At 38.0% G+C, this 26,300-nt stretch overlaps 1 protein-coding gene across 7 annotated transcripts in view; it reads left to right on the forward strand.

Annotated features, from left to right (window-relative positions):
• Positions 1-26,300, forward strand: part of SUCLG2 (succinate-CoA ligase GDP-forming subunit beta) — a 337,575-nt gene that overhangs the window by 147,678 nt on the left and 163,597 nt on the right. For all 7 annotated transcript variants that reach the window (XM_033424868.2, XM_049715818.1, XM_049715817.1 and 4 more), the window contains 2 exons: positions 1,682-1,843; positions 4,198-4,340. In XM_033424868.2, coding sequence (XP_033280759.1) covers positions 1,682-1,843; positions 4,198-4,340 — 305 coding nt within the window. The remainder of the gene's footprint in view (positions 1-1,681; positions 1,844-4,197; positions 4,341-26,300) is intronic.

The following is a 26,300-nucleotide window of genomic DNA, read 5'->3' on the forward strand; positions in this document are numbered from 1 at the left end:
ATATTTGTAAACCCAATGGAAAGCCAACAATGATGTTGCTTTCCTATCGATTTTTATACCAGTCATTAATTGCTGAGAAAATGCTACTGTAGCAAGCAGAAAACATTGGCCAGTTCCTTTGGTAATGTAGGATTCCATCTTTAAGATTTCAGTATTCTGGAAAGTAATTACTCATTTGCTCTGTATATTCACAATGTGTGGGTAAAGGGGTTGGACATTTTATGGCAACACAAAGGACTCAGGCAGACATTAAATTCCATTTAAGATTCTCCCTTGTCAGTCAGTGTTACTTTAAGTAATTTGTGGTTTGGACTTTTATTTATGCTGAGAATTCTTAGATGTTAATATGATAATTCTGCATAGATTTGTACCAAAGTGCTCAATTATTGTGGTAGAGAGACCCTTGGAAAAACCCTCTACCTGGGGTCTTTAACTCCAGGATGCTACAATATAACAGTATTTTCTTTTCATAGGAAGCAAGTGGGACTAACAGACCATGGTCATTACTTTAGAGTGAAATATATGAAGGTGGTTCTTTCCCTGTCAAGAGTTAGGTGCCTATCAGCAATGCTGGAGGAGGACGGGTAATACCTAAATTCATGGTCAGAGATCCCTGCCTGTCGATATACCAGGCAGGGTAAAAGAAGGTTATGATGGAACATCATTGTAGACAATTACTTTCTACTCTAAAGAATCTAATAAAAGAGATCAGATCCAAGACACCAAGCACACCACCCATCCCCACTGCAGTCGCTACCTGATTGTACATGTGGAAGATCTGTAAATCAAGGAAAACTCTGTGGTCCCTCCCTGTCGCTGAGCGGGTTTCACTGTGTCCAGGGCTCCTAGCCAGTAAAAAGAGTTAGAGATTTCTGCCAGCACCAGAGGGTGGAGACAGTGGTGCTAATAATGCCTGGCAGCATTCCATTGTAACTGACTAGTCTTGGTCTCTTAATGTTTTGTATCTTGAATCACAAGAGTCATAAGATGGTTCTGCTCACATCAAGATGATGGTCTAGTTTTAGCAGACCCCAGAGTAAGTGTATCAGCAGTCTAGGGATTGTTGTTTCCATTTTTCAAATAAGAAAACTGAGGTCCAGAAAGAAAGTAGGTTATTTTTATCAAAATTACAGATTTAGTTAAGGATCAAATAATTTAAAAAATCTATTCATTCTGGCCTGGTGTTCTTTCCACTATATCTTCTAGACATATTAGTGAGGATACTGATTAAATAAAAACTTCACTTTGCAACATCAAAAGAAGGACATAGGGGGACAGCATTAAGCGTTATTGTCTAGTCTCTCCTTGCATTGAAGTGAAAGGTTAAATACTAAAAATAAGAACTGTAATAAAAATTGCAAATCAAATCTGTATGTAGCTATGCCAGTCTGTAGCTTTTAATGAGTAATGGCAACTTACATTGTTATTTTATAGAAACCAACAGATATAAATTATTTTGCTTTTTATTAGGATGTAAATCCCTTGAAAACAGGGACCATGTCATATTTGTCTTAGTAGCCTTAAAGTTTAAAGGTCAAGAAAGCCATAACAGCTTCTCCTGCCTGAAGCATGAGAAAAAATAACAATATTTGACTTTCTTTCTCCTGCACTTGTCAGCCTGAAGAACTTAATTTATAGATCCTTAGGAGATATTTAGGTATGTTTCTTTTTTCTTTATTAGTTGTCTGTTTTGATGCCAAGATAAACTTTGATGACAATGCAGAATTCCGACAAAAGGACATATTTGCTATGGACGACAAATCAGAGAATGAACCCATTGAAAATGAAGCTGCCAAATACGACCTAAAATACATAGGACTGGACGGGAACATTGCCTGCTTTGGTAAGAAAGCAGTTATATCAAAAGAATGATTTGTGGATTTTTGCAGAATTTAGGGCCCCTTGGTTTCTGAAATGTTATTTCCCAATAGCAAGTAAACATATGAGATTTTTGTAGCCAAACACTCTTAAGAAACAACCCAAAATTTCTTCCAAAGTTCATTTTGGCTGGTGGTCACCAGTTTAAAGCAGGGTTTCTCACTTCTGGCACTATGAACATGTTGGGTTGGATAATTCTTGACTGTGGGGCGCTTTCCTGTGCTGCATTGTCACCAGTTGTGACAACCAGAAATGTCTCCAGACATTACCTTTTGGTAAGCACAGTCACCCCAGTTGAGGACCACAACATTAAAGTATTTCAGTTAAACTTTGATTAGTAAAGGTCAGAACTTCTGCTACTCTAGTCAATGTTAATATGCTAGGAATTATTCTGAAATCTTGGTTTAAGGTAAATTGCTTTCTTAGAGGAAGTAGAAGAGAATGAATACTTTAATCATTATACTAAAGTTTCAGGTGCTGTGAAAACCAAATGATAAAATGTTTACTCCATTATGTCAGTTTATTAATAAGACAGTTGATTTTATCATAGTCATCTAAATTTGTAAAATTGGCTTATTAGCAGAGATAAGAATGGGTCTAGAGAGGCAGTACAATTTCTGCATTGTCCATAGCGTGTGGTACTGAGATTTATATACTTCTCTGTTTCTGGTGGAAGCAATTCACTGCACTTGAAACCGAGGTCTTAATCTCAATGGAATTAAAATAAAAAAGATTTGTAGCTCATTAAACCAGCAGTATCATTATATTCAGAACTGAACAGACCTCATCCAGTAGTTTGCTGTTCAATACAATAGAAAATGACACCCAATTACAAGTGATACCAAAGGCTCTTGCTTTGTTTTGGAGCAAAAACTCTAATGTACCAGGTCGCTCACATCATTCTGATCTTGATAAGTTAATATGCTCTCAATATTTGTAGGCGTTTAGAAAGGGGAAACATAGAATGGTGTGTTTAGAGCAAATTAAATACATATTCTTTGTAGCCTCTATAGGAGTGTGCATGATTTGGCCAAGGTAGCAGTCTCAAAAGCTACAATGAACACATTTCACATGGTTTTAAGATCATATATAAATGACTTTTATTTTAGTTGTCCCAGACTTAATTAAATTAGTCACAGTTCATAGGCTTACCTGAGGAATTCAGGGGTCAGAAAAAGTGAAAGCTACTTTACCTGGAGAGTTTCTGCTGTGTTCAGCACTTTTTTGGCACTTTCTAACCTAAGGAAAGCAATTTCCTATAATTAAGCTTAAGAAGCAAAGGAAGTGCAGTTGATCAATAAAACTTCGCTCTGGAAAATAAAAATTTTTATGTTAAAACTCTTTCCTTGGTTTCTTAAGAAAAGCTACTGGGATGTTGGCAACATTTTGGTTCTAGTTTTAATGATCAGGTTGCTAGTGAGCATTTCTTATATTAATTTGAAACAGGAATGGGGGTTAGGAATGTTGTTTTAATGCTGTAATTTGTTCATTTGCTTTCTAAGTTTCTCAGAGAACGCATAAACTTGCATGGTTGCGCTAAGTGTAAAATAGTGTGGAGTCCTATTGAAGTTGGGATCCCTGTGGTTCAACCCCAGAGGGATGCCACATTCAAAGGAGCATATTCTCAGCAAGCAAAAAATTGAAAGAATCACATTCTTTACTCAAATCTCTTAAAGAATATTAAAAAGAATGTAATTCATAAGCTCTAGCAACTTTTCATATCCTTTTTCCTCTCTTTTGCAGTTCTCTTAAACTCCGTACTTTCCAGAACCTAAAACTCCTTCCTCTACTAATAGTCCAAATTTATTACTTACTTAAGCTCTTCCCTTCTTTGTGTTTCCCAGATTGATTTAACTTCTCAATAAATTCTTCTTCCCATTCCCAGGTCTTTTTTGTTTATTCTTTGTATGCACATTTCCTGATTATTCTTTTTTTTTTGGGGGGGGTGGGTACGTGAGCCTCATACTGTCGTGGCCTCTCCCATTGCAGAGCACAGGCTCCGGACGCGCAGGCTCAGCGGCCGTGGCTCACGGGCCCAGGCGCTCCGTGGCATGTGGGATCTTCCCGGACTGGGGCACAAACCCATGTCCCCTGCATCGGCAGGCGGACTCTCAACCACTGTGCCACCAGGGAAGCCCAACAGTCCTGATTATTCTTAAAGTCTATGAATTTATCTGGCTGAATAGAATTCCAAGCAGGGTGGAAATTGGCCTAGTAAAGTCAGGGCTCTCTTTTAGCAATATGGGGGAGGGACAAAATTTATGCACCCTTTCATGTTGTTAAATTTATCCTGTCTTGTGTGCCATTTGCATTTCACAGTGAATGGTGCTGGACTCGCCATGGCTACCTGTGACATCATTTTCCTGAATGGTGGGAAGCCAGCCAACTTCTTGGATCTTGGTGGTGGTGTAAAGGAATCTCAAGTGTATCAAGCGTTCAAATTACTCACAGCTGATCCTAAGGTAACCTCTCTCTTTGTAGGGGAGATTGCATGGTGTAATGATTTCTCATCATCAACATCTACCTTGTTCCTGCTGCTAAGGGTTAATAAGCCAACCCATGTACTTTGCAGCCCCAGGTGCAAATCCTGCCTTACATCTCATTGGAATGCATGATGGTTTAAATCATCTGGGTGAAAGGTTTATAAGTGCCCCTAGGATTTTATTTCAGGGTATGTGCTTACAAAGTTCTGGGAGGTAGAAGGAAATTTTTTTAAAAAGTGTAGTGCAAATAATGAAACATTGGTTGGCATGAAATATTTTTTGGGTCCTTCACAGTGAAGCGATTAGTTCTACGCTTATGTGACTTAGAGAGGACTGAGTCTCAGATTCCTTTCATAAAGATGCTGAAGATATTATAAGATTAAGACAGAAGAAAGTTACAGGCTTATAATATTATATATTACTGGAAAATAATGACCCCACCTCCTTCTATATACTTTTCAATTTTCATCTCTGACAATTACAGACGTTACAGTTCGTAACATATGCTCTAAGTAGCATATAATGTTGTTTCATGGGCATCTTCTTAACTAGAATGTAGCTATCATACTCATGCTAGGTGCATAGAAGGTATTCAGTAAATATTTAATCAATTTAAATACCAGTATGGTTTGTTTCCATTGTAGGTATTCAGTTGTCTATGATAACACGATTTAGGTGGATATTATTATATTGAAAAGACTAATATTTTTTGAATTTCTGATATATGACATTTAATTCTCTTCACAATTCTTTGGGGTAGTGTATATAGCACAACCATATGATTGTAAATTTTATTTGAGAATCATTATCTTAATATTGTTAATATGTGACACATTCTCTTGGTTCCTGACATATCTGAAGACATGGGAAATCTGAACCATCACTAAGAAAATCATGAATGAAAACAATATCAGATTCTTTTTAAAGAAATGTTGTCTGAACTTAATATGGAAGCTTCCCACTCATAAATAGACTGGCATTTTGGGTCTCATGTGCATGCAGTTTTTTTGTCTTAGGTTAGTGGTGTGCTTGTCTGTTTTCATTATGACTTAGTTGGTAACCTTACGTTTTTGCTGTCTTTTCCTTCTGATTCACATACACACACGTAAAATTGTTAAACAATATTAGCAACTTATCTTCATTGCTCTAGGGTTGTTCAGGAATAGCAAAGTCACTGAAGTCCAAAGTCACCCAGCCGTGAAGTGTCTGCAGTTGATTTTTCTGTTTACAGAAGCACCTCGTTTTCATTGGTTAAGTAGGAATATTATCAGAGGCTCTGTAATCATTTATTAATTCATTTATCCCTCCTTCCTACTCCCTTCTAAGGGAAGAATAATTTTTATCCCAGGGATTTTCAAACCATTTGAAATCTGTAAATACCATGGACGTAATACACAGCTCTTTAAACTGCTTGAACTACAAAGTACCCAGAGGACAGGCAACTGTAATGAAATACTGTACATTTAGTGAAACTCAGTGCTGAGAATTAAAGAGAACCAACAAAGGATTAAATCTAACAGGACAATCATTGCGTTTTCTTTGGAATATCTTTTCTTAGGGGCTGATCCTGAATTTTAATTTCATAAAAGTACAGGAAGGGAATGAAAAATCGCTTGGAGAGCTTTTTTTATTTTTGTTTTTGAAAAAAAACAATCTCTTCAAAAACGTTGACTTTACCCTATAGAATATTTTCAAATGCTTGGAGTATTTAAACTTTTTTGAGATTTGACGGTCATCTTGTATAGATAAAAGTATGTGGGAGTTATTTTATTTTTCTCGTGCTTTATCAGGAAAATGCATGCTTGGCTCGTCTCACAGTACATTTTCCAAATCTTGAAATTTCAAAGCCCGTTAAAAAGCATAGAAATGTAATGGGTATTTTCAATCCTGGCACTGTGTCACAGATTTCACAGAACAGAGGCTAAAAAATAGTATAGATGAATTGATTTCATCTTGCAAGGAAACTGGTTATAGTTCTGGCAGTAATTATTTCAAGTAGAACCCCATCCATTTGCCCAGAAGCAGAGATTCCCGAGAGCCCAAAGCTAATTATTTCAAAGGTATTGATTTTCTTGTTAGATATAAGGATTAGTCAGTTGAATACACTGAAACTCAAAATTACAAAAGGCCTGTTGTTGTTAAACTTAAATCAACTGATACTAACAACTTCTTGTTTGTTATATGTACAAGCTAATTCTACTGATCAAGTAATAGGCATCAACATTCAAGAAAAATATTATGGATTGGCATATGTTTCCACTCCTAATGTCAGCCATGGAGCTGAGACTTGTGTTTCTTTCACTTGACCATTAGCCCAAATGCTGACTTTCATTGGGACCTAACACACGTACCTTTATAACTGATCTGTTCCTTATTTGTAATATATGTGAAGTGAAGTTCCTCTGCCAAACTGTCTAAAACAAGAGTGTTTACTAGATAGCTTTCTAAATTGGATTCCCATGAAGTGTATCATTAAATATTTTATACTTCTCTTCTTTGCCACCTGGGCTTGAGATGAGAGAAAGGTAATAGAGTTTGTTCTGCTGGTGGTAGAGTAGATATGATCTCACCCTCATCATTTTAACTTCCAGGATTCTAAACATTAGTGTTTCTAAAATCACAGGGAGTAAAATTGATATAACATAAAAAATAGAAGTAGGATTTTGTGGTAATCTATAAAGAATTTGAACACATTTAAAGGAGGAACACTATCAAGAATGTTAGCCTTATGTTTTTGTTTTCCTGATGGGTGCTTTGGCTTTTGTTTCTAATTTTAAATTTAGAATTCCAAAGGTGTAGAAAATGAGTGCAACAACATCTGGAGTATGTAAAACGTCTTGCATAAATGAATTAAAGAAAAAGATGGTTGATATGAATCTCAACAGTAACCTCGACTGTATTGTCTGAAGTTAAGCAAATTTGTTGCCCTCGGGAGGCCTGATTTTGAAAAGCAGTAGCATATGATTGGCATTAGTGAAGTCACTTCGCTTGATTTGACTGTGCTTCCTGGTTTAGATCCAACTTAGAGTCAAATTTTCAAAGCCCTTTAAATGTCTAGCAAGAAATGTGCTCTATAAGCACCAAATACTCGTTTAAGAAGGAAGGGATTCTTGGGGGGCTCTGGTGCCACGCAGCCTGTGTTGCAGTCCTGTCTTTAACACGTATTGGCTGTGGGACCTTGGGCATGTCACTTAACTTTTTTGTGTCTTGGTTTCCTCTTTTATAAAATGGAGATAGTAACAGTACTTATTACCTCAGAGGGTTACTTTATTGCATGAAATGAGATACACATATTTCCAATTTAAAGGGGCAATAATTTCACATGACAGTACAATCTAAAAATTTAATAAACTTTTATTAAAAGTATAACTTACATAGAGGACACTATACAAATCTTAAGTATATAGTTCGATGAATTATGACAAAATGAATATACCTGTGGAACCTCTGACCACATCAAGAAATAGGACCTGGCCAGCGTCATGGCCTGAATGTGTGTGTTTTCTCATAATTTATATGTTGAAATCCTGCCCCACAATGTGATGGTATGAGGAGGTAAGGTCTTGGCAAAGGAGGGAATTAGATCATGAGGGTAGAGCCCTCATGAAGGGGATTAGTGCCCTTATAAAAGAGACCCCAGAGGGCTCTCCCACCTCTTCCACAGTGTGAGTACATAGCTGGAAGTTGGCTACCTGTATACCAGTAAGTGGCCACTGAATCTGCTGGTGCCTTGATCTTGGACTTGCCAGCCTCCAGAATTGTGAGAAATAACTGTTTGTTGTTTAAACCACACAGTCTATGGTAGTTTGTGATAGCAGCCTGAATGGACTAAGACAGTCACCATCCCAATAGCCCCTTATGCCTCCCCACTATCCTCCCCCTACCCTGCTTTCTTCTCAAAGGCAACACTCTCCTAACTTCTAATATCAAAGATTTGTTTTGCCTGGTTTTGAGCGTAATACAAATGGAATCATACATTGTATACACTTTTGTATTTGCCATTCTTCACTTGACTTTTATTTCTCAGATTCACTCATTTTATGTAGCAGTGGTCCACTTATTATTGCTGTATAGTATTCTATGGTATGACTCTGCAATAACTTTTCTGTCATTCTTCTATTGATAGACATTTGTGTGCTTCTTATGTTTGACTATTATGAATAATGTTGCTGTGAACATTCTCATACATGTCGTTTGGAGGATATTTTTGATACTTGGAACTAGAATTTCTGGGTAGTAGGGTATGCATATACTCAGCTTAAATCGATACTGCCAAACAGTTCTCTAGATGTGGCAATTTACATTCTCATAGGCGTGTGTGGGAAGTCCAATTTCTCCACACCCTCATCAGCATTTTAGTCATTCTGGTAGGTGTGAGGTAATATCTTATTGTGGTTTAATGCCTTTCCCTCATGTGTTTATTAGCTACTTGAATATACTCTTTCAACTTCTGTCACCTCATGTATAAAGTAGACCTGAAAATAATACCCCAAAGCATTGTTTTATTATCATCTAAGATATATGTGGAAGTACTTGGCAAACCTTTCTAAAGCATGATGAAAATTTTAGTTTGTGTTGGTTTTTTTTTTTTTTGAGTGTTCATTTTGATTATCATTTTAAAGGCTTAGATTTAGAATTACTGAAACAGTTGGGGAATAAATGGTCGTCTACAGAAATGGGAGCTGTCTGAAACAGTTCATTGTCACCAGTGTTACTGCCTGGGTTGTTTTGAAATTGATGAAATGTGTAAGCAATTCAGTAGCTTGCAGTGATTCTCCCTTCAGACAACCAAGAAAACACAGTTTAATAAAGGGAGGATTAGATTCATGTTTGGGAGAACCACAAAATATAATTTGGTATAACTTTGAGGAGAGGCCAGCTGTTTTAGCTCTGTGGTAAGTGCTTGAAAAGTCTTTAGAGTTTGAGGCCAGGGACATAAAACTGCACGCTGTATTTTTGATAAAGGGTTTATGCAAAGGCCTTAAGTTGCAATAAATGTGTTTTAGAATTAATACATACTAAATGCCTCATGTATTGTTGATTATCATATATTGAAAAACAAAACAGTATCCTCTTTTTCTCTTATATACATGCTTATATCAGAGGCATGAAGAAAAACTTGTTTTATTATATGCCACATGTATTTGCTGAAATGCCTTATCTGCAAGGGAATATTTATTTTGGGGGTTAATAGAACTCTTTAGGGATTCATTTTCAAATATAATGTCCAATATATTTTAAATATGAGCGATATTTTTGAAATGATTACCCTGCATCTCCATTCTTACAGGCCAGTTTGAAAACAAATTTTACTTTCATATGGAGTCGAAAAGCAGCCATTCTTTATGGTGATCATCTCCCTGATAGCCTAGTCTGAAAAGAATAAAAATGTTTTTGTGCTTCTTGATTTGCAACCTGTCATTTGGTTTCCCCTTCCCCTTAGGATAGCCTCTCATTTAGGGTAACCACTGTGTATACACTGGAGAGTGGAAAACCATCCTCCCTGGGCTCATTTCTTTTCGCAGTGGTTTTCCTACTGTCATGAATTCATAAATGATGATTTTGCATTTCTTTTCCTGATGTCCATTCATCCCAAATTTCCAAGACTGTCAGGCTCTCTATGCCCAACTTACTTGCCAATACTGTAAGAGCCAGGCCCTGGCTCTTACAGTATTGGCTCTTTCCGTATCTCACACGTGATCAGTGTGTCTGATAGCTACCGCATTTTCAGAGCACCTCTAATGGGACACTCTAAATCTCTTTTCATGCTCCTTGCTGACATAGTCTCAGAAAGAAATAAAAAATAATATTTGTACGCTTTGCTCTGCTTCTCAAAATTCAGATTTTAATATGCCTTACTTTGTTTTGTGGTAAGTGATTTAAAGAATTTAACAAACTTTGGGATATTATAGCAAATTTTATGATTAGTCCCAGCATGCTTAGTAATTCTTTATGAATCCTGTATGGAGAGGTCTTTGTAGATTGTTAAAGAGAAATGGACCACTAATCAAATTATAATATCATATAGGTTGGAAATAATATATACTTATTACGAGAGTTTGGATTCTTTTTTTCGTCTTAATGTTATTGCATTGAGAAAACAAGTAGTTGAACTCAGCAATTAGAAAATAGTGTATTTTCTAACAAGTTGATCAAATAATGACCAGGATTAATGTCAAGCATCTCTGAATCTTAAGAATCATCTTAAGAGTGATCAAGGCAGTTTTACTATTATTATTTTTGAGGTATTGTTTTAGAATCCAAATTGGCTGGTAGAGGAATCACTGGATGTGGAGAGTGAACTTAGTAAAATTATTCTGGAGAACAAGGTTAAAAACCTTTGAACTGTGAAGACCTCTGATTCTTCTGCTCTGCAGAGGTGAACTGTAGTCTGGTGGGATGAGCCCCAGTGGATTCAGGAGATTGAAGACACTGAATCCTCTTTCTTCTTCCCTCCATGCTGCCCCCACCCACTGTCAGAGAATTAGGAGTGACTGTCTCATTCCTAAATGAGCAACATGTCCATATGGGCTTGCTGAAGAAATTGGCTTGACTCACAGTGGCTTTCTACATAGTGTTCTGTCTTTGTTTTAGGGTATTTTATTAAGCAGCATCCCTTTTCCCCTAATTATTAGATTAGGGAAACAGAAAACAGAAAAGTACAAAAATACATTAAATTACATGTACGTAGACTTTTTAATGAATAATATAGTATAGCATTTTTGACAAAACTAGTATCAATATAACTGACACTATTATATAGTCTGCTTTTTTCACTTTGTATGTAGTACTGTCTGTCTTTTTGTAGTACTCTACAGCATCCTCAGTGGCTAAATAGAATTCACTTTTATAGATATATGTTTACTTAACCAGTCCTCTGTTATTTGGTATTTGGTGTTTCCGACTAAAAATAATGCTCCTGTGGACCTCCTTGTTTTCATAACTTTACAAACAGGTCAGATTATTTACATAGATGACGTTGAGAAGCATGAGGGTAAAAATGTATGCAGAGGTTAAGTTTTTTACACTTACTGCCAAATTATTTCAATACTAGTTGAAGGAACATAGAGGGTTTTCATCAAATAAGTTTTCCTACATCCTGACCATCATTACTCTGACTCTTTACTATCATGAGAGGTAACATCTTATTTTTCTTTTATTAAGCATTTTTGATTACTTCTGTTATGACCTGCCTATTAATATCTTTTGACCAATTTTCCATTTTTATGTCACTCTTTTTCACAGAGATTTAAAATACAGGTGTGTGTGTGTGTGTGTGTGTGTGTGTGTGTGTGTGTGTGTGTGTGTGTGTGTGTTTTGGAAATCAAGGGAATGGGCTCTTTTATATATGTTGTCACTCTTTTTTTTCCATCCTGTCTCTTGTCTTTGAATTGGTCAATATAAAATTTTATTATGCCATTATATCTATGTCCACCTGAAATATTGTTAGGTAAAGTGAGACCACTTAATGCATGTTTCTATTTTTTGCTATTATTTACTTAGTTTCTCATAAAACTTTTAGTAAGACTTTTAAACTTTGTTGCTTCATGAATCACCATTTAAGGGCCAGTTTCAAGTGGAAACATTGTATTCCCCACCCCTCCAAATGTGACTTAAAGCAAGATGGATGTTGTGATTAAAATGGCATGGTTCTTTAGTTATTGATAAGATTCTTAGTTATTTGCAAGGTATTGAAGGAATTTTTTTCAAAGTATTGAAGGAATTTCATTGTAACCTAATATGCATTTTTTCAACCAGGCTTCTTAGTACAGTTGATTCCCACTATTTGCAAGTTCGATATTTACAAATTTGCCTATGCTCTAAAATTTATTTGTGACCCCAAAATCAATACTTACAGTGCTTTCACGGTCATTTGCAAAAGTACACACAGTGTTGAAAAGTTTTACTTATCCGACATGCTGTTCTCAGTGAATGTCAATCAAAGCAAGATTCTCCTTTCATGTTTCAGCTCTCTTACAGTAAACAAGTTTCATTTTCATGATCTATTCAGTGCCCCATTTTTCATGTTTTTGTCCTTTTTGGTGTGTTATTTTGCTGTTTAAAATGGACCCACATGTAGTGCTAAAGTACTGTCTAGTGTGAAGTGCCTCACAGAGAAAATACATGTTAGATAAGCTTTCTTGAGGCATGATTTACAATGCTATTGGTCACAATTTCAGTGTTAATGAATCCACAGTGTATATTAAATAAGATACACTGAAACAGAAACAAACACACAGAAAACAAGATTATGTACTGATAGGTTGACAAAAATGTGACCAAGGGCTCTCAGGAACCTAACCCTGTATTTCCCTTAGGGGCGATGGATCAGTATTCACTAATTCAATGTTCATTGCAACTTTATAGACCATAACTGCTCTGAATAATGAGAATTGCCTTTATAAAGTTTTGGATAATTATGGACAGCTCTTCAGAATCATATGCTAGAGACTCCATTTTATCTTTTTTAAGAAAGGACATTCCGGAACCCCTAATGTAAAGTAAAAAAAAAAAAACAAAAAAACTTTTCTTCTCATAATTTGCATTTATATGTTTCCTAAAGGGAAGTCTTTTGATTATGAGAACCTTTGAAATGGGTCACTAATGGCTTTTGAGACATAGTAGCTTTATACCTATGGATTAAGTGAATAAACCTTGAGAACATTTTAATTTAGTTTTCACTTTTCAGTTAAGAATGATTTCCTTACCTAGTTAGGTCCCTTTGCTTTATGCAAATGAAGTTTTCTTTACATTTAAAAAATTGATCATTTTTCACTTTTATAAATTTACCTTTCCTACTTAAAAGTATAAGATTAAAAATATTACCCCTAACTTTATTCCCATCACACAACTGCTGTTACAGTTTGTTAAATTTCCTTCCAGCATTATCTATGCGTATCTTCTTTATAAGGTTATAATTAGGATGTCCTTCCTTTTGATGGCCTTCTTTTATTAGTCCAATATTACACGATAATCATCTTCTCATGTTGTTAGCTGGTCTCCCTGACTGTGAATTTTACTAGCAATATTAGTAATTGGCAGTGTTTTAAAGGCTTCTTGTTATTTAGAAGATAATTTAAAGAAGCCTAGTATTTAAAATCTTTTTCAAGATGTATGTGAACTTTGTAAATCAGGTTTGCTAAAACAGGGTTCAATATAGTTAACAAATGGAATAGTAACAATCTTGAAAAGCTTTGTGGTACAAAACAGACTGTTATACAACAAAAACAGAAAATCAATGTAATCCAACATCTATATCCGTTGGAGCTGCCCTCCTTTCCGTTGTCCTTTACTCACTACTGCTTTGCCAACGTGGTCTAAGCAATGTTGCTTGCTTTACTATGGACCTAAAAAAAGGTTTTTTTCATTTGAATAGTTTACGCTGCAACTTTAATAATTTGGGTGGCAACTCTCTTGCAATTGGAGATCCTTTGTGAACATGGATAGATATTTTATCTACATATCCAGGACCCTCTCCTGGGATGCTCTTTTACCACCTTTGAGGTCTTATGAAACAGAGCATTTCGAACACACATGTTAGTTAGCATTCCCAATGGGCAACTGGCACAAATCCTAGTTAATTATTTTTCTTCTAGCTTATCTGTGAGTTCTTTCATTAGCCGTTATCTGTAAACATTCTGGACACATCCCTTTTTCTCAATTAGAACTCCACTAAAATATTTTTTTTTTTTTTTTTTTTTTTGTGGTACGCGGGCCTCTCACAGCTGTGGCCTCTCCTTTGCGGAGCACAGGCTCCGGACGCGCAGGCTCAGCGGCCATGGCTCACGGGTCCAGCCGCTCCGCGGCATGTGGGATCTTCCCGGACGGGGGCACGAGCCCGTGTCCCCTGCATCGGCAGGCGGACTCTCAACCACTGCGCCACCAGGGAAGCCCCACTACTAAAATATTTTTGAGCAGACATTTAGGTGTCTGCTCAGAGGCCTTAGGATCGTAAACAGTGAACAGAAAATCCATTTGGAGCTTTAACCCATGACCTTCTAGATTTTACTTGTTCTTTAATCCCAAGCAGTACATTTCTCTGAGAAGGAGACATAAGCGACTTAGAATCTTCACTGTGTCAATATGATCCAAGAATATTGGCATTTGGCCAGCAGGCGGGCAGGGAAATGTCCAATTCATACTGTATTTAGATGACTTCTGATATTTTTCTGTGTTTTATAATCTGTGATTGGTCATTGTACTTTATAAATGGAGCTTCTTCATGAAGCTGAACTTCCAAATAGCTAATCCAAATGCAGACAGTGTTAAGCAAATTCCAAAGAAGAGGTGTTTGATATTCAAATGAGAAGAGTGAAAGAAGCAAAAGTAAAAAATACAAAAGCTAAGAAACCTGAAAAGATGTGTTACTGAAAGAATAAATTCTATCATTCCATCTTTATCTCCAAGTACAACCTTAAAACACTGCCTGTTGAAAGGTGCATCAGTTTATCAAACAATGCAAGATATCTTAGGTAAGATAAGAGGACAGAAATTAGAGCCCCCACCATCACCCTAGCTTCCTCTTCCTAGTGGACACAGCTTGGTATTCCCCATCCAGTGAGGAGTCAACAGATACTTCTTGATGACCTACTGTGTGTCAGGTTCAGGGCTGACTGAGAGAATGGGAATCCATCCAGTATTTGATGTCATTGGTTCCAGTGAGGCTGTTCTTATCAGTTCCTTCTGATTGTAATCATCTCTGTAAAGCAGAGGAAGACATGTGCCTGACTGACAGATGTAGTCTTTTCTAAGGTCAATAAAGACCCAGTATAAAGCACCTAGTATACTTGAGGTCACATCTCAGTCTCCGAGTTCACAGAGAAGAGTCTGTGGACCCTCACTACTCAAAATGTGGACCATGGACAGTCAATGTTGACATCAACGTGAAGGCTGTTAGAAATGCAGAATCTCAGCCTTACCACATACCCATCAAGTCAGAATTTGTGTTTTCACAACAGATGGTTCCTATGTACATTAGACTTTGAGGAACACTGGTCAAGAGCAGGGACAGGCAAACTGTAATTCATGGCCAAATCCTGCTCCACACCTGTTTTCGTAAATAAAGTTTTACTGAAACAGAACTTTGCTCATTCATTTGCTTATTAACAAGTAATTGTGACAGAGAACTCCTGGCCCACCGAAGTCTAGAGTAGTGCTGCTCAAAGTGTGGCACTGGACCAGTGCCAGTTTGTGCAGAAGTGCCAATCTCTGAGCTGTTTGTTTTAGGTTTGTGGTAAGTACAAAAACAGAATAGGCATTGAGAAACTTTGCTTGCAAATTGCCATTGCCATGACACGCAAGTGGAAGATCAGTTTGCTACCAATTCATAATATTTGTTTTACAAAAATATCAGTCCGTGACTGTCAGGGAATTAAAAAAACCTAATCCTTCACCATGGATTATGCGAGAAGCACTACTCTGTGAGTAAAGATAGATAACATGTGCATAAAAGCAGTATCTTAAGTGAATTTGATCGTACCTGGTACATCTTGATGCCAAAGTGAACTTTACTGTAGGCTGTTAGAACCATATTGTCGTATTATTCTTTGCTCATCATGTTTTCTCGTGATTCTTTCTCTTGTTTAAGGATTCTTCTCCCGTTCCCTGTGATCCTGGTAATGCCATCAAATTCAGTGCCTCCTCCAAGGCTCTGTGTCCCTGCTTGGATCCTCTCTTCTTCCCTCCTGCCCATGGGGTATCCTTATACTCCAGGTAGGCCAGTTGCTTTACTGCCTCCCTGAAAGCAGGCTGCTTTTAGGAGTGATCTCCTAGCACAGGCCCCTCAGTCCAATCAGCTTTCCTCCTGAAGCTCATGGAAAAGGCCACCTGTCTCTGGTATCATGAATTAAAACAATGTGGCCCAGGAGGCTCTATTCCTTCCCACCTGGTGAAAGCCTGAGTAAGATGCAGGAGCGAACCTGCATGGTGGAGACTCTCTCAGTCATAGTGCTTCATTCCTATATAGCCAGTTGTCTGTAACTCAGTGGTTCTTAAAGTGGTTGACCCAGCAGGAGTGGTGTTACCTAGAACCTTTTTAGAAATGCATATTCTTGGCCCCCTTCAAAGCTATTGTATCAAAAACTCTGAGGTGGGGCCCAGCTCTGTGTTTTAACAAGTCTTTCTGGTGATTCTCATGTTTGCCTAAACTTGAGGATGACTATTGTGGATCTGCAGCTTCTCTTTACTTCTGTGAGCTGCTCCACATCTTTTCCAGCTATGAGCCAAACCATTCTTTCTTTTTCCCCTTTGAATTAGATTTCATTGTCTGTCGCTGACTACCCAGCAAGTCTGCTTAATATACCATACCTTTAAAATTCTCACCAACCTGAGAGTTCGCCCCAGCATTCTCTTGTGCTGTGCAGTGGCCCTTGGGCCCCCCTCTGTTAACAATTCTTTTCAGTTCTTTCCCCATACACTCTATACCCCCATGTATTTTAAGATTTTTTTATTCCCTTATTTTTATGTCAAAATCTTTCCGTGAAACTCAGAGGGACCTTAACTGTCCTAAAGTGACTTTTCTATCCAAATGAGAATTAAAGATAGTCTCCTAGTTAATAGGTAAAGTTCATCAACTGGGATCGTAAATGCATTTCTTTGAAGATCAGCACCCTCGCAGAGATCTTTTATTTCTCTTCTCTCTAAAAGTAGAATACAGCAACAAGTTGTGTAAATTTTCAAGTGACTTTCTATAAACTTGAGGAAATTACCTCATCTTGAGCTCAGTCATTGAAGTAAATCTAGTTCATTTTTGTCCCGATTAAGTTACCATCAGCTGCTTCTTTTCACAGGAGATTTCCTTCCTATTATTGTTCTCTGTGCATTTAATCTCTCTTGATACTTTTCTTCTCCTCTCTTGATTTGTAAGTGTTTTGCTGTGATTCAGTCTCCTGTCTATTCTTGTTACAAAATACAACCTTCATTTTTTATCTGGGTTCCTAGTGCTATCTGGGGAAAAGGGAAGTGGTCAGATCTTTCAGTATTTGACAAAAGCTGTGATAATAGAATGTTTCAAGGTGGAGATGTTGAATCAAGTTTTATGTTTGGTCAAGAAAATTGATTCATGATGATATGTGACACAAGGAAGGTCTTTACTGCATTTTCTTTTGGTATACATGGGGAATGAAAAAATCACTTTTTAAAAAAATACAATTTAATGTTTCTTTATCTTGATGGCTCTTTGTGCAGATTCCTTTTACAGAAACTCTTTGGTCAGAGAATCAGCATATAACTTTCCCTCACCATTAGACAAATCATCTTTATGTCAACCACCATTGGGGAATTGAGATTTGCCTGCTTTTCTTTTAATTCATATGTTCAATATCAAGGTGAGACCTTGTTGCTATCTCTTCCACCTCTGAGGTTGTTACCATGTTATTGAGTGTTCATGGGTCCCCTAGAGAGTGGGCCAGACAAGAAACAGGGCATGAGCTAGTTTTCATTCCTCTTTTGGTTCCTGTACGTCTGTCTGTAGTTCACTGAAGCCACTATACAGTGGAGACACAGTCCACGTGAAGGTGAGGCTCTAAAGACAGTTCATAAAGCAAAAAATATAATCAAAATTAGGTTTGAAAGTCCTTTAAGTTACCCATGCGTCTTAATATCTTTAAACATTAGAATCCCAGTAGTGTGGTGAGACCCAAGCCATTGAGCATTTGGGAGTGAGCAGTGAGATCTCACTCCCTCCCATTTCCCCCAGGGACTCACGTCCTTTGAATGAAATGGCAGTGGGGTCACCCACTAGATTTTACTCATTAATTTCTACTCTTTCTCACTTACTTATTCCATCCCCATGCTTGTATAGATGGATTCATATAAATTAAATGTGTTTTTGATGTGACTCTGTTGTATGAGATGAGACTAAATAACATGCTAGGGAAGGTATGAAGAGAGCAGTGAAAACCAGGGGCCAAGAAGTTGTTTCAAGGTATTCTTGTCATGCATGTTAGATAGTTTAAAAAAGTATATAACTGACCAGCTATAGGGGTCATTATGTGGTCATTAAGAGCTTATACCTCATTGGCAGAAATAGCTCGGCTGAGATCCAGCTCTGCCAGTTCCTAACTGTGTGACCTTGTGCATGTTGATTCACCTTTCTGTGCCTGACGTTTGATCTGTAAAGTGGAGTTAATAACTTGTGGTACTAGATGAAATAACACATGAAGTGCTTTGAGCACAGTGCCTGGAACTTTAGGCAGTCATTTCATGAAAGCAGTGCCAGTGGTGGGTATCTTCAGGATGTGGTTGCTGTGGTGTTGGTCATGTATATAATAGGGGCAGTTGGCCAGCCTCTGCCACTGGCCAGGCACGGTATAATCTAGTTGATAAGAAGAGGCACCCTAGAGCCAGGCTGCCTCGGTTTTAATCCTGGCTCTCTCACCAAGGTTTGGCCCTGAGCAGCTTAATCCGTCTGTGCCTCAGTTCCCTCATCTGTATAATGGATATGACTTTGTACGTGTCTTAGGTTTGTGGTGATAAATAAATGAGTTAACATTTGTAAAGCCTTTAAACCAGTTTCCGGCACATAGTTAATGCCTATACAGTTGTCTCTTGCTGTCTGTAGGAGATTGGTTCTAGGAGCTCGCACAGATACCAAAATCCACAGATGCCCAAGTCTCTCATGTAAAATTGCAGAGTACAATGAATACAGTTGGGTTTTGCATCCATGGGTTTCGCACCCACAGATTCAACTAACCCTGGATCTAAATTTCTGTTTGGAGGACCAGATTATATAATTGTTAGCCGCTGTTATTAATATTTATTTTATTCTTTCAGTTTAGTACAGTTAATTTTTTTTATTCAACCAAATAATTATTCATTGTGCACCATATTTGTGCCATTCTGTGAGGAGTGGGGATGTTCATCCTACGTGCATGGAGCTTACAGTATTATGGTCCAGATAGACTTCCGCAAAGTGTCTCACCAGTTTTCTAATTACAGACTATGATTACAAGGAATCCTGGGAAGAGGCACTGGAGAGGACACAGTGAATAAGGAGATGAATAAGATCTAGAACTTTCTTTCAGAAAAAAAGAAAAAAAACAAACCTAAAATTGCCAAAGAGAGTTTAAAAGGACCTGGATTCTCATACTCGGCTGCACATTAGAAACCACTGGGGAGCCGTTAACACTACACATACCCAGACCATTCATTCTCTAGATGAATTCCATCAGAATCACTTGGAACGGAGAGGGACTGAGGCTTCAGGAGTTTTTAAGTTTTCCTGGTGAGTCCACGGTGCAGCCAGTTTGAGAAAGAATGTTGCAGAAGGCACTACTCTGGGAATGTGAGCCAACTAGTAGATACAAGGAGGTTTACGTGCATCTGCAGATTCAGGAATCACTCAGGAACGTTACAAGGAGTTATTCTGGTTTTAGAGACCTATTCGAGTTAATCCCAAGAAAATGCTCTTGGCTTTGCCATAAGACTAGAATTCAGAGCTAGAACCAACTACCCTGGTTTTGCTGAGCTTGGAATTATTTTTATCCCTCTGATAAAAATATCCATGAGTTTCAATTTTCTCTTTTTGTCTCCATTGCTAAGGTTTCCACAAATCCTGGCTCATACCACCTGAAGTCATCAGGCTTGATGGATAGTCTAGCTTGATGGCTGCATCGCTTAGGAGAATGTTATGAGGCAAACCTGGTCCCTATCTTACATGAATGTGGACCTGACTCTTGATCTCTCAGAATCAACATATAAAACATTAAGGCTTAAAATTGGGTTTATAAATTATGTATAAGTACACATAAATTGAATCCCGTTGAAGTCAAGTAGATGGGCAAAATGATCTTTGCACTGAGAGAAAAAGAGGGAGAAAATATATTTTCAAGTTCTGTAGTTCCAAGGGGGATTTTCTATACCATAATGAAGTTATCCTTCCAGACAGTATTTCAGGTTCATAACTATGTGTACTTTCAAAAGAAAAAAAGTCAATTATGAAGGAGTAGATGGAGGCAGTGCATGGGCACAGTATATCACGGTTGGTGATGGACCTGGAATGTTTCATACTCAGCAAATCGTTTAATGTAAAGTGTTTGAACTACAGGCCTGTCTTTTCACGGCAAACTTATAATAGGACAAATTACAGTGAGCTGGCATGTTCCAGGACCTCCTCAGAATGGTTGGTTCCCGCTGCTCTCTGGTGGCCATCCTCTTGAAGTCTTTTGGAGAGGTGGGGTAGGGAAGTGCTTTCTGAATTGTGGCAGATTCACCTTTAATCAGAACTTCCAAGCCCAAAGCTTCTGCCACATGGAGGAGAAACTCGAAGAAAGTTTCTTGCCATTGTTAAAATGATGAGAAATAACTCAGTTATGGTACATAAGAAAGAACATTTTCGTTGGAAAATAGCTCTTAATGTCTTAAGTTAGCGAGTGTTTATATCATTTTTATTCTTTCTCTTTGGCTAATATGAAGTAGACTTAACTAAATTCTCATACTCTGTCAGGGGTTGGTTGCTAGCCCATGACTTCAGAGCTCTGGGTAATATTCTTGATGACATTTTGTCCATTATGCATGCCATTTACTTCCATGGCACTAATGCAAGCGGCATGAGTGTTAGGACTTCAGTACTTGTGTTTTTATTCACTACTTGGTGGCACACTTTCTCCTTTTCCTGCTCTCATCTTTTCAGACCAGGAAAGGAGATGGCATTTGGCAGTGGACATGCTTGCCTTGTTTTTGTCATGGGTGAGCAATTCTAAGAACAGGGAAGGTGGAGGTTCGTTATGTGTGGGTTGTAAGGACCACTGAGTCAGTAGCTCAAAACAAATGAAGTCCCAATCCACATGCCCCTGTCTCTTACTCTTCTTAGGCCTGAGATAGGGCTTTCCTGAGGGAGAAATCTCTGGAATAGAAAAGGACCAGATATAAGCCTGTGAGTATTGCGGATGACTTGGATGCTTGTATGGGGGCATCAAAACAAAAACAAACACACAGTAAAGATAAATTAAAGGACACCTACATTAAGCCAGTAAAGCATGTGTTTATATTTGATTTTAAGAGAAGCTTCTTAAAAAACCTATTTAAAAACTTTATGTGTGGGCTTCCCTGGTGGCGCAGTGGTTGAGAGTCCGCCTGCCAACGCAGGAGACACGGGTTCGTTCCCCGGTCCGGGAAGATCCCACATGCCGCGGAGCAGCTGGGCCCGTGAGCCATGGCCACTGAGCCTGCGCGTCCGGAACCTGTGCTCCGCAACAGGAGAGGCCACAACAGTAAGAGGCCCGCGTACCGCAAAAACAAAACAAAAAAAACTTCATGTGCAACAGTATTTTAGAATTGGGTGAGACCTTCTAAATGTGAAAGAAAGCAATATCATAAGGCGAGTTAAATTTGAGCAAATATAGGAAGATTTGGCATGTTTTTCTGAAAGGGGGCCAAACCCATTATAGTCACCCAGCAAATCAGGTCTTGTCTCATCTTTGTCAGCTACTTGGTGTATCCGTGGAAATCCATAGAATGAGACCAGCAAGAACATAGCAAATAAGCTGCCTTTTGAGGCATTGTTTTGAGGCATTTTGACACAGCAACATTCCTCTCTTCAATGTATAGAAAATATAAATTCTACAAAATGTTATTATGTCAACACTTTCCAAATCTCATAATTTCTATGGGCTGTGTGGTCTTAAAATGTAATGACCACAAGAAGATGCCCATGCCTTTCTGCCATTTCTACACCAGCAGTGGCCCCTTTAGAGAAGAGCATTGCAGGCCTGAGAGGTCAAGAGGCAATAATAGTATGAACTCTTGTTCCATTTACTTAAAGCAAATGGTTTTAATTAAACACCATTCACAACTTTATTGCTGTGCTTAGCAAGCCTTGAGGCAGTCCAGACTGGTCCTGCTGATACTCAGAAATTATCTGTAGAAAACAGCCTGATGTCTTTCTGAAACAAAATCTTTCTAAAATAAAGTTGGGTCAAAACTCAAATAAAACTCACCCCAAAACAAAACGCACAATGTCTGTTCTTGTACACTTTGCACTTTGTAGTTAATGAGCACCTGGGACCTTGGTGCAGAAGGCATTTTTTTTTTTTATAAATAAATAAATAAATTTATTTATTTATTTTCCACTGCATTGGGCCTTCGTTGCTGCGCGCGGGCTTTCTCTAGTTGCGGCGAGCAGGGGCTACTCTTTGTTGCGGTGCATGGACTCTAGGTGCACAGGCTTCAGTAGTTGTGGCACACAGGCTTCAGTAGTTATGGCTCGCTGGCTTCAGTAGTTGTGGCTCACAGGCTCTAGAGCGCAGGCTCAGTACCTGTGGCTCGTGGGCTTAGTTGCTCTGCAGCATGTGGGATCTTCCCGGACCAGGGATCAAACTCGTGTCCCCTGCATTGGCAGGCAGACTCCTAACCATGGCGCCATGAAGGAAGTCCCTAGAAGGCTTTTTTTTTTTAAAATAATATCTAAAACACATCTTTTAATAGTCATTCTTTTTGGAGTTACAAGTTAATTTACACAGCATTAGTTCTTTAAAAAAAAAAAAACTTGAGAATTAAGTGTCTGAGAGATTTCATTAATTTCCTAAATAATTGTTCTCTAATTTAATCAATGGTTGGTATGGAGTATTTGGAATACAGAAAAGCACAAAGAAAAACATAAAATCACTCATGATTCCTTAGTGAAGAGATTTAAATTTAAATTTGGCCCATCAGCTTCCAGAGTTTTCTTTTTCTTTCTGTATAAATACACATTTATTTTATTTTATTTTATTTTATTTACATCTTTATTGGAGTATAATTGCTTTACAATGGTGTGTTAGTTTCGGCTTTATAATGAAGTGAATCAGTTATACATGTACGTATGTTCCCATATCTCTTCCCTCTTGCGTCTCCCACCCTCCCTATCTCACCCATCTAGGAGGTCACAAAGCACCGAGCTGATCTCCCTGTGCCGCGTGGCTGCTTCCCACTAGCTATCTATTTTACGTTTGGTAGTGTATATATGTCCCTGCCACTCTCTCACTTTGTCACAGCTTACCCTTCCCCCTCCCCATATCCTCAAGTCCATTCTCTAGTAGGTCTGTGTCTTTATTCCTGTCTTACCCCTAGGTTCTTCATGACATTTTTTTTTCTTAAATTCCATATATATGTGTTAGCATACGGTATTTGTCTTTCTCTTTCTGACTTACTTCACTCTTTATGACAGACTCTAGGTCCATCCACCTCACTACAAATAACTCAATTTCGTTTCTTTTTATGGCTGAGTAATATTCCATTGTATATATGTGCCACATCTTCTTTATCCATTCATCCGATGATGGACACTTAGGTTGTTTCCATCTTCTGGCTATTGTAAATGGAGCTGCAATGAACATTTTGGTACATGACTCTTTTTAAATTATGGTTTTCTCAGGGTATATGCCCAGTAGTGGGATTGCTGCGTCATATGGTAATTCTATTTTTAGTTTTTTAAAGAACCTCCATACTGTTCTCCATCGTGACTGTATCAATTTACATTCCCACCAACAGTGTGAGAGGGTTCCCTTTTCTCCACACCCTCTCCAGCATTTATTGTTTGTTGATTTTTTTTTTTTGCGGTACGCGAGCCTCTCACTGTTGTGGCCTCTCCCGTCGTGGAGCACAGGCTCTGGACGCGCAGGCTCAGCTGCCATGGCTCACCGGCCCAGCCGCTCCGCGGCATGTGGGATCTTCCTGGACCGGGGCACGAACCCGTGTCCCCTGCATTGGCAGGAGGACACTCAACCACTGCGCCACCAGGGAAGCCCTATACTTTGTAGATTTTTTAATGATGGCCATTCTGACTGGTGTGAGGCGATATCTCACTGTAGTTTTGATTTGCATTTCTCTAATGATTTATGATGTTGAGCATTCTTTCATGTGTTTGTTGGCCATCTGTATATCTTCTTTGGAGAAATGTCTATTTAGGTCTTCTGCCCATTTTTGGATTGGGTTGTTTCTTTTTTTGTTACTGAGCTGCATGAGCTGCTTATAAATTTTGGAGATTAATCCTTTGTCACTTGCTTCGTTTGCAAATATTTTCTCCCATTCTGAGGGTTGTCTTTTGGTCTTGTTTATGGTTTCCTTTGCTGTGCAAAAGCTTTTAAGTTTCATTAGGTCCCATTTGTTTATTTTTATTTCCATTTCTCTAGGAGGTGGGTGAAAAAGGATCTTGCTGTGATTTTTATGTCATAGAGTGTTCTGCCTATGTTTTCCTCTAAGGGTTTGATAGTTTCTGGCCTTCTGGTCTTCAATCAATTTTGAGCTTATTTTTGTGTATGGTCTTAGGGAGTGTTCTATTCTCATACTTTTAAATGTACCTGTCCAGGTTTCCTAGCACCACTTATTGAAGAGGCTGTCCTTTCTGCACTGTACATTCCTGCCTCCTTTATCAAAGATAAGGTGACCATATGTGCGTGGGTTTATCTCTGGGCTTTCTATCCTGTTCCATTGATCTATATTTCTGTTTTTGTGCCATTACCATACTGTCTTGATTACTGTAGCTTTGTAGTATAGTCTGAAGTCAGGGAGCCTGATTCCTCCAGCTCTGTTTTTCGTTCTCAAGATTGCTTTGGCTATTCGGGGTCTTCTGTGTTTCCATACAAATTGTGAATTTTTTTGTTCCAGTTCTATGAAAAATGCCAGTGGTAGTTTCATAGGGATTGCATTGAATCTGTAGAGTGCTTTGGGTAGTAGAGTCATTTCCAACATGTTGATTCTTCCTATCCAAGAACATGGTATATCTCTCCATCTATTTGTATCATTTTTAATTTCTTTCATCAGTGTCTTATAATTTTCTGCATACAGTTCTTTTGTCTCCTTAGGTAGGTTTATTCCTAGATATTTTATTCTTTTTGTTGCAATGGTAAATGGGAGTGTTTTCTTGATTTCACTTTCAGATTTTTCATCCTTAGTGTATAGGAATGCCAGAGATTTCTGTGCATTAATTTTGTATCCTGCTACTTTACCAAATTCATTGATTAGCTCTAGTAGTTTTCTGGTAGCATCTTTAGGATTCTCTATGTATAGTATCATGTCATTTGCAAACAGTGACAGCTTTACTTTTTCTTTTCCAATTTGGATTCCTTTTATTTATTTTTCTTCTCTGATTGCTGTGGCTAAAACTTCCAAAACTATGTTGAATAATAGTGGTGAGAGTGGGCAACCTTGTCTTGTTCCTGATCTTAGTGGAAATGCTTTCAGTTTTTCACCATTGAGGACAATGTTTGCTGTGGGTTTGTCATATATGGCCTTTATTACGTTGAGGAAAGTTGCCTCTATGCCTACTTTCTGGAGGGTTTTTATCATAAATAGGTGTTGAATTTTGTCGAAAGCTTTCTCTGCATCTATTGAGATGACCATATGGTTTTTCTCCTTCAGTTTGTTAATATGGTATATTACGTTGATTGATTTGCGTATATTGAAGAATCCTTGCATTCCTGGAATAAACCCCACTTGATCATGGTGTATGAACCTTTTAATGTGCTGTTGGATTCTGTTTGCTAGTATTTTGTTGAGGATTTTTGTATCTATGTTCATCAGTGATATTGGCCTGTAGTTTTCTTTCTTTGCGACATCCTTGTCTGGTTTTGGTATCAGGGTGATGGTGGCCTCATAGAATGAGTTTGGGAGTGTTCCTCCCTCTGCTATATTTTGGAAGAGTTTGAGAAGGATAGGTGTTAGCTCTTCTCTAAATGTTTGATAGAATTCGCCTGTGAAGCCATCTGGTCCTGGGCTTTTGTTTGTTGGAAGATTTTTAATCACAGTTTCAATTTCAGTGCTTGTGATTGGTCTGTTCATATTTTCTATTTCTTCCTGATTCAGTCTTGGCAGGTTGTGCATTTCTAAGAATTTGTCCATTTCTTCCAGGTTGTCCATTTTATTGGCATAGAGTTGCTTGTAGTAATCTCTCATGATCTTTTGTATATCTGCAGTGTCAGTTGTTACTTCTCCTTTTTCATTTCTAATTCTATTGATTTGAGT

Source organism: Orcinus orca, chromosome 10 (assembly GCF_937001465.1).
Source record: "Orcinus orca chromosome 10, mOrcOrc1.1, whole genome shotgun sequence".
Classification (NCBI taxonomy): domain Eukaryota; kingdom Metazoa; phylum Chordata; class Mammalia; order Artiodactyla; family Delphinidae; genus Orcinus; species Orcinus orca.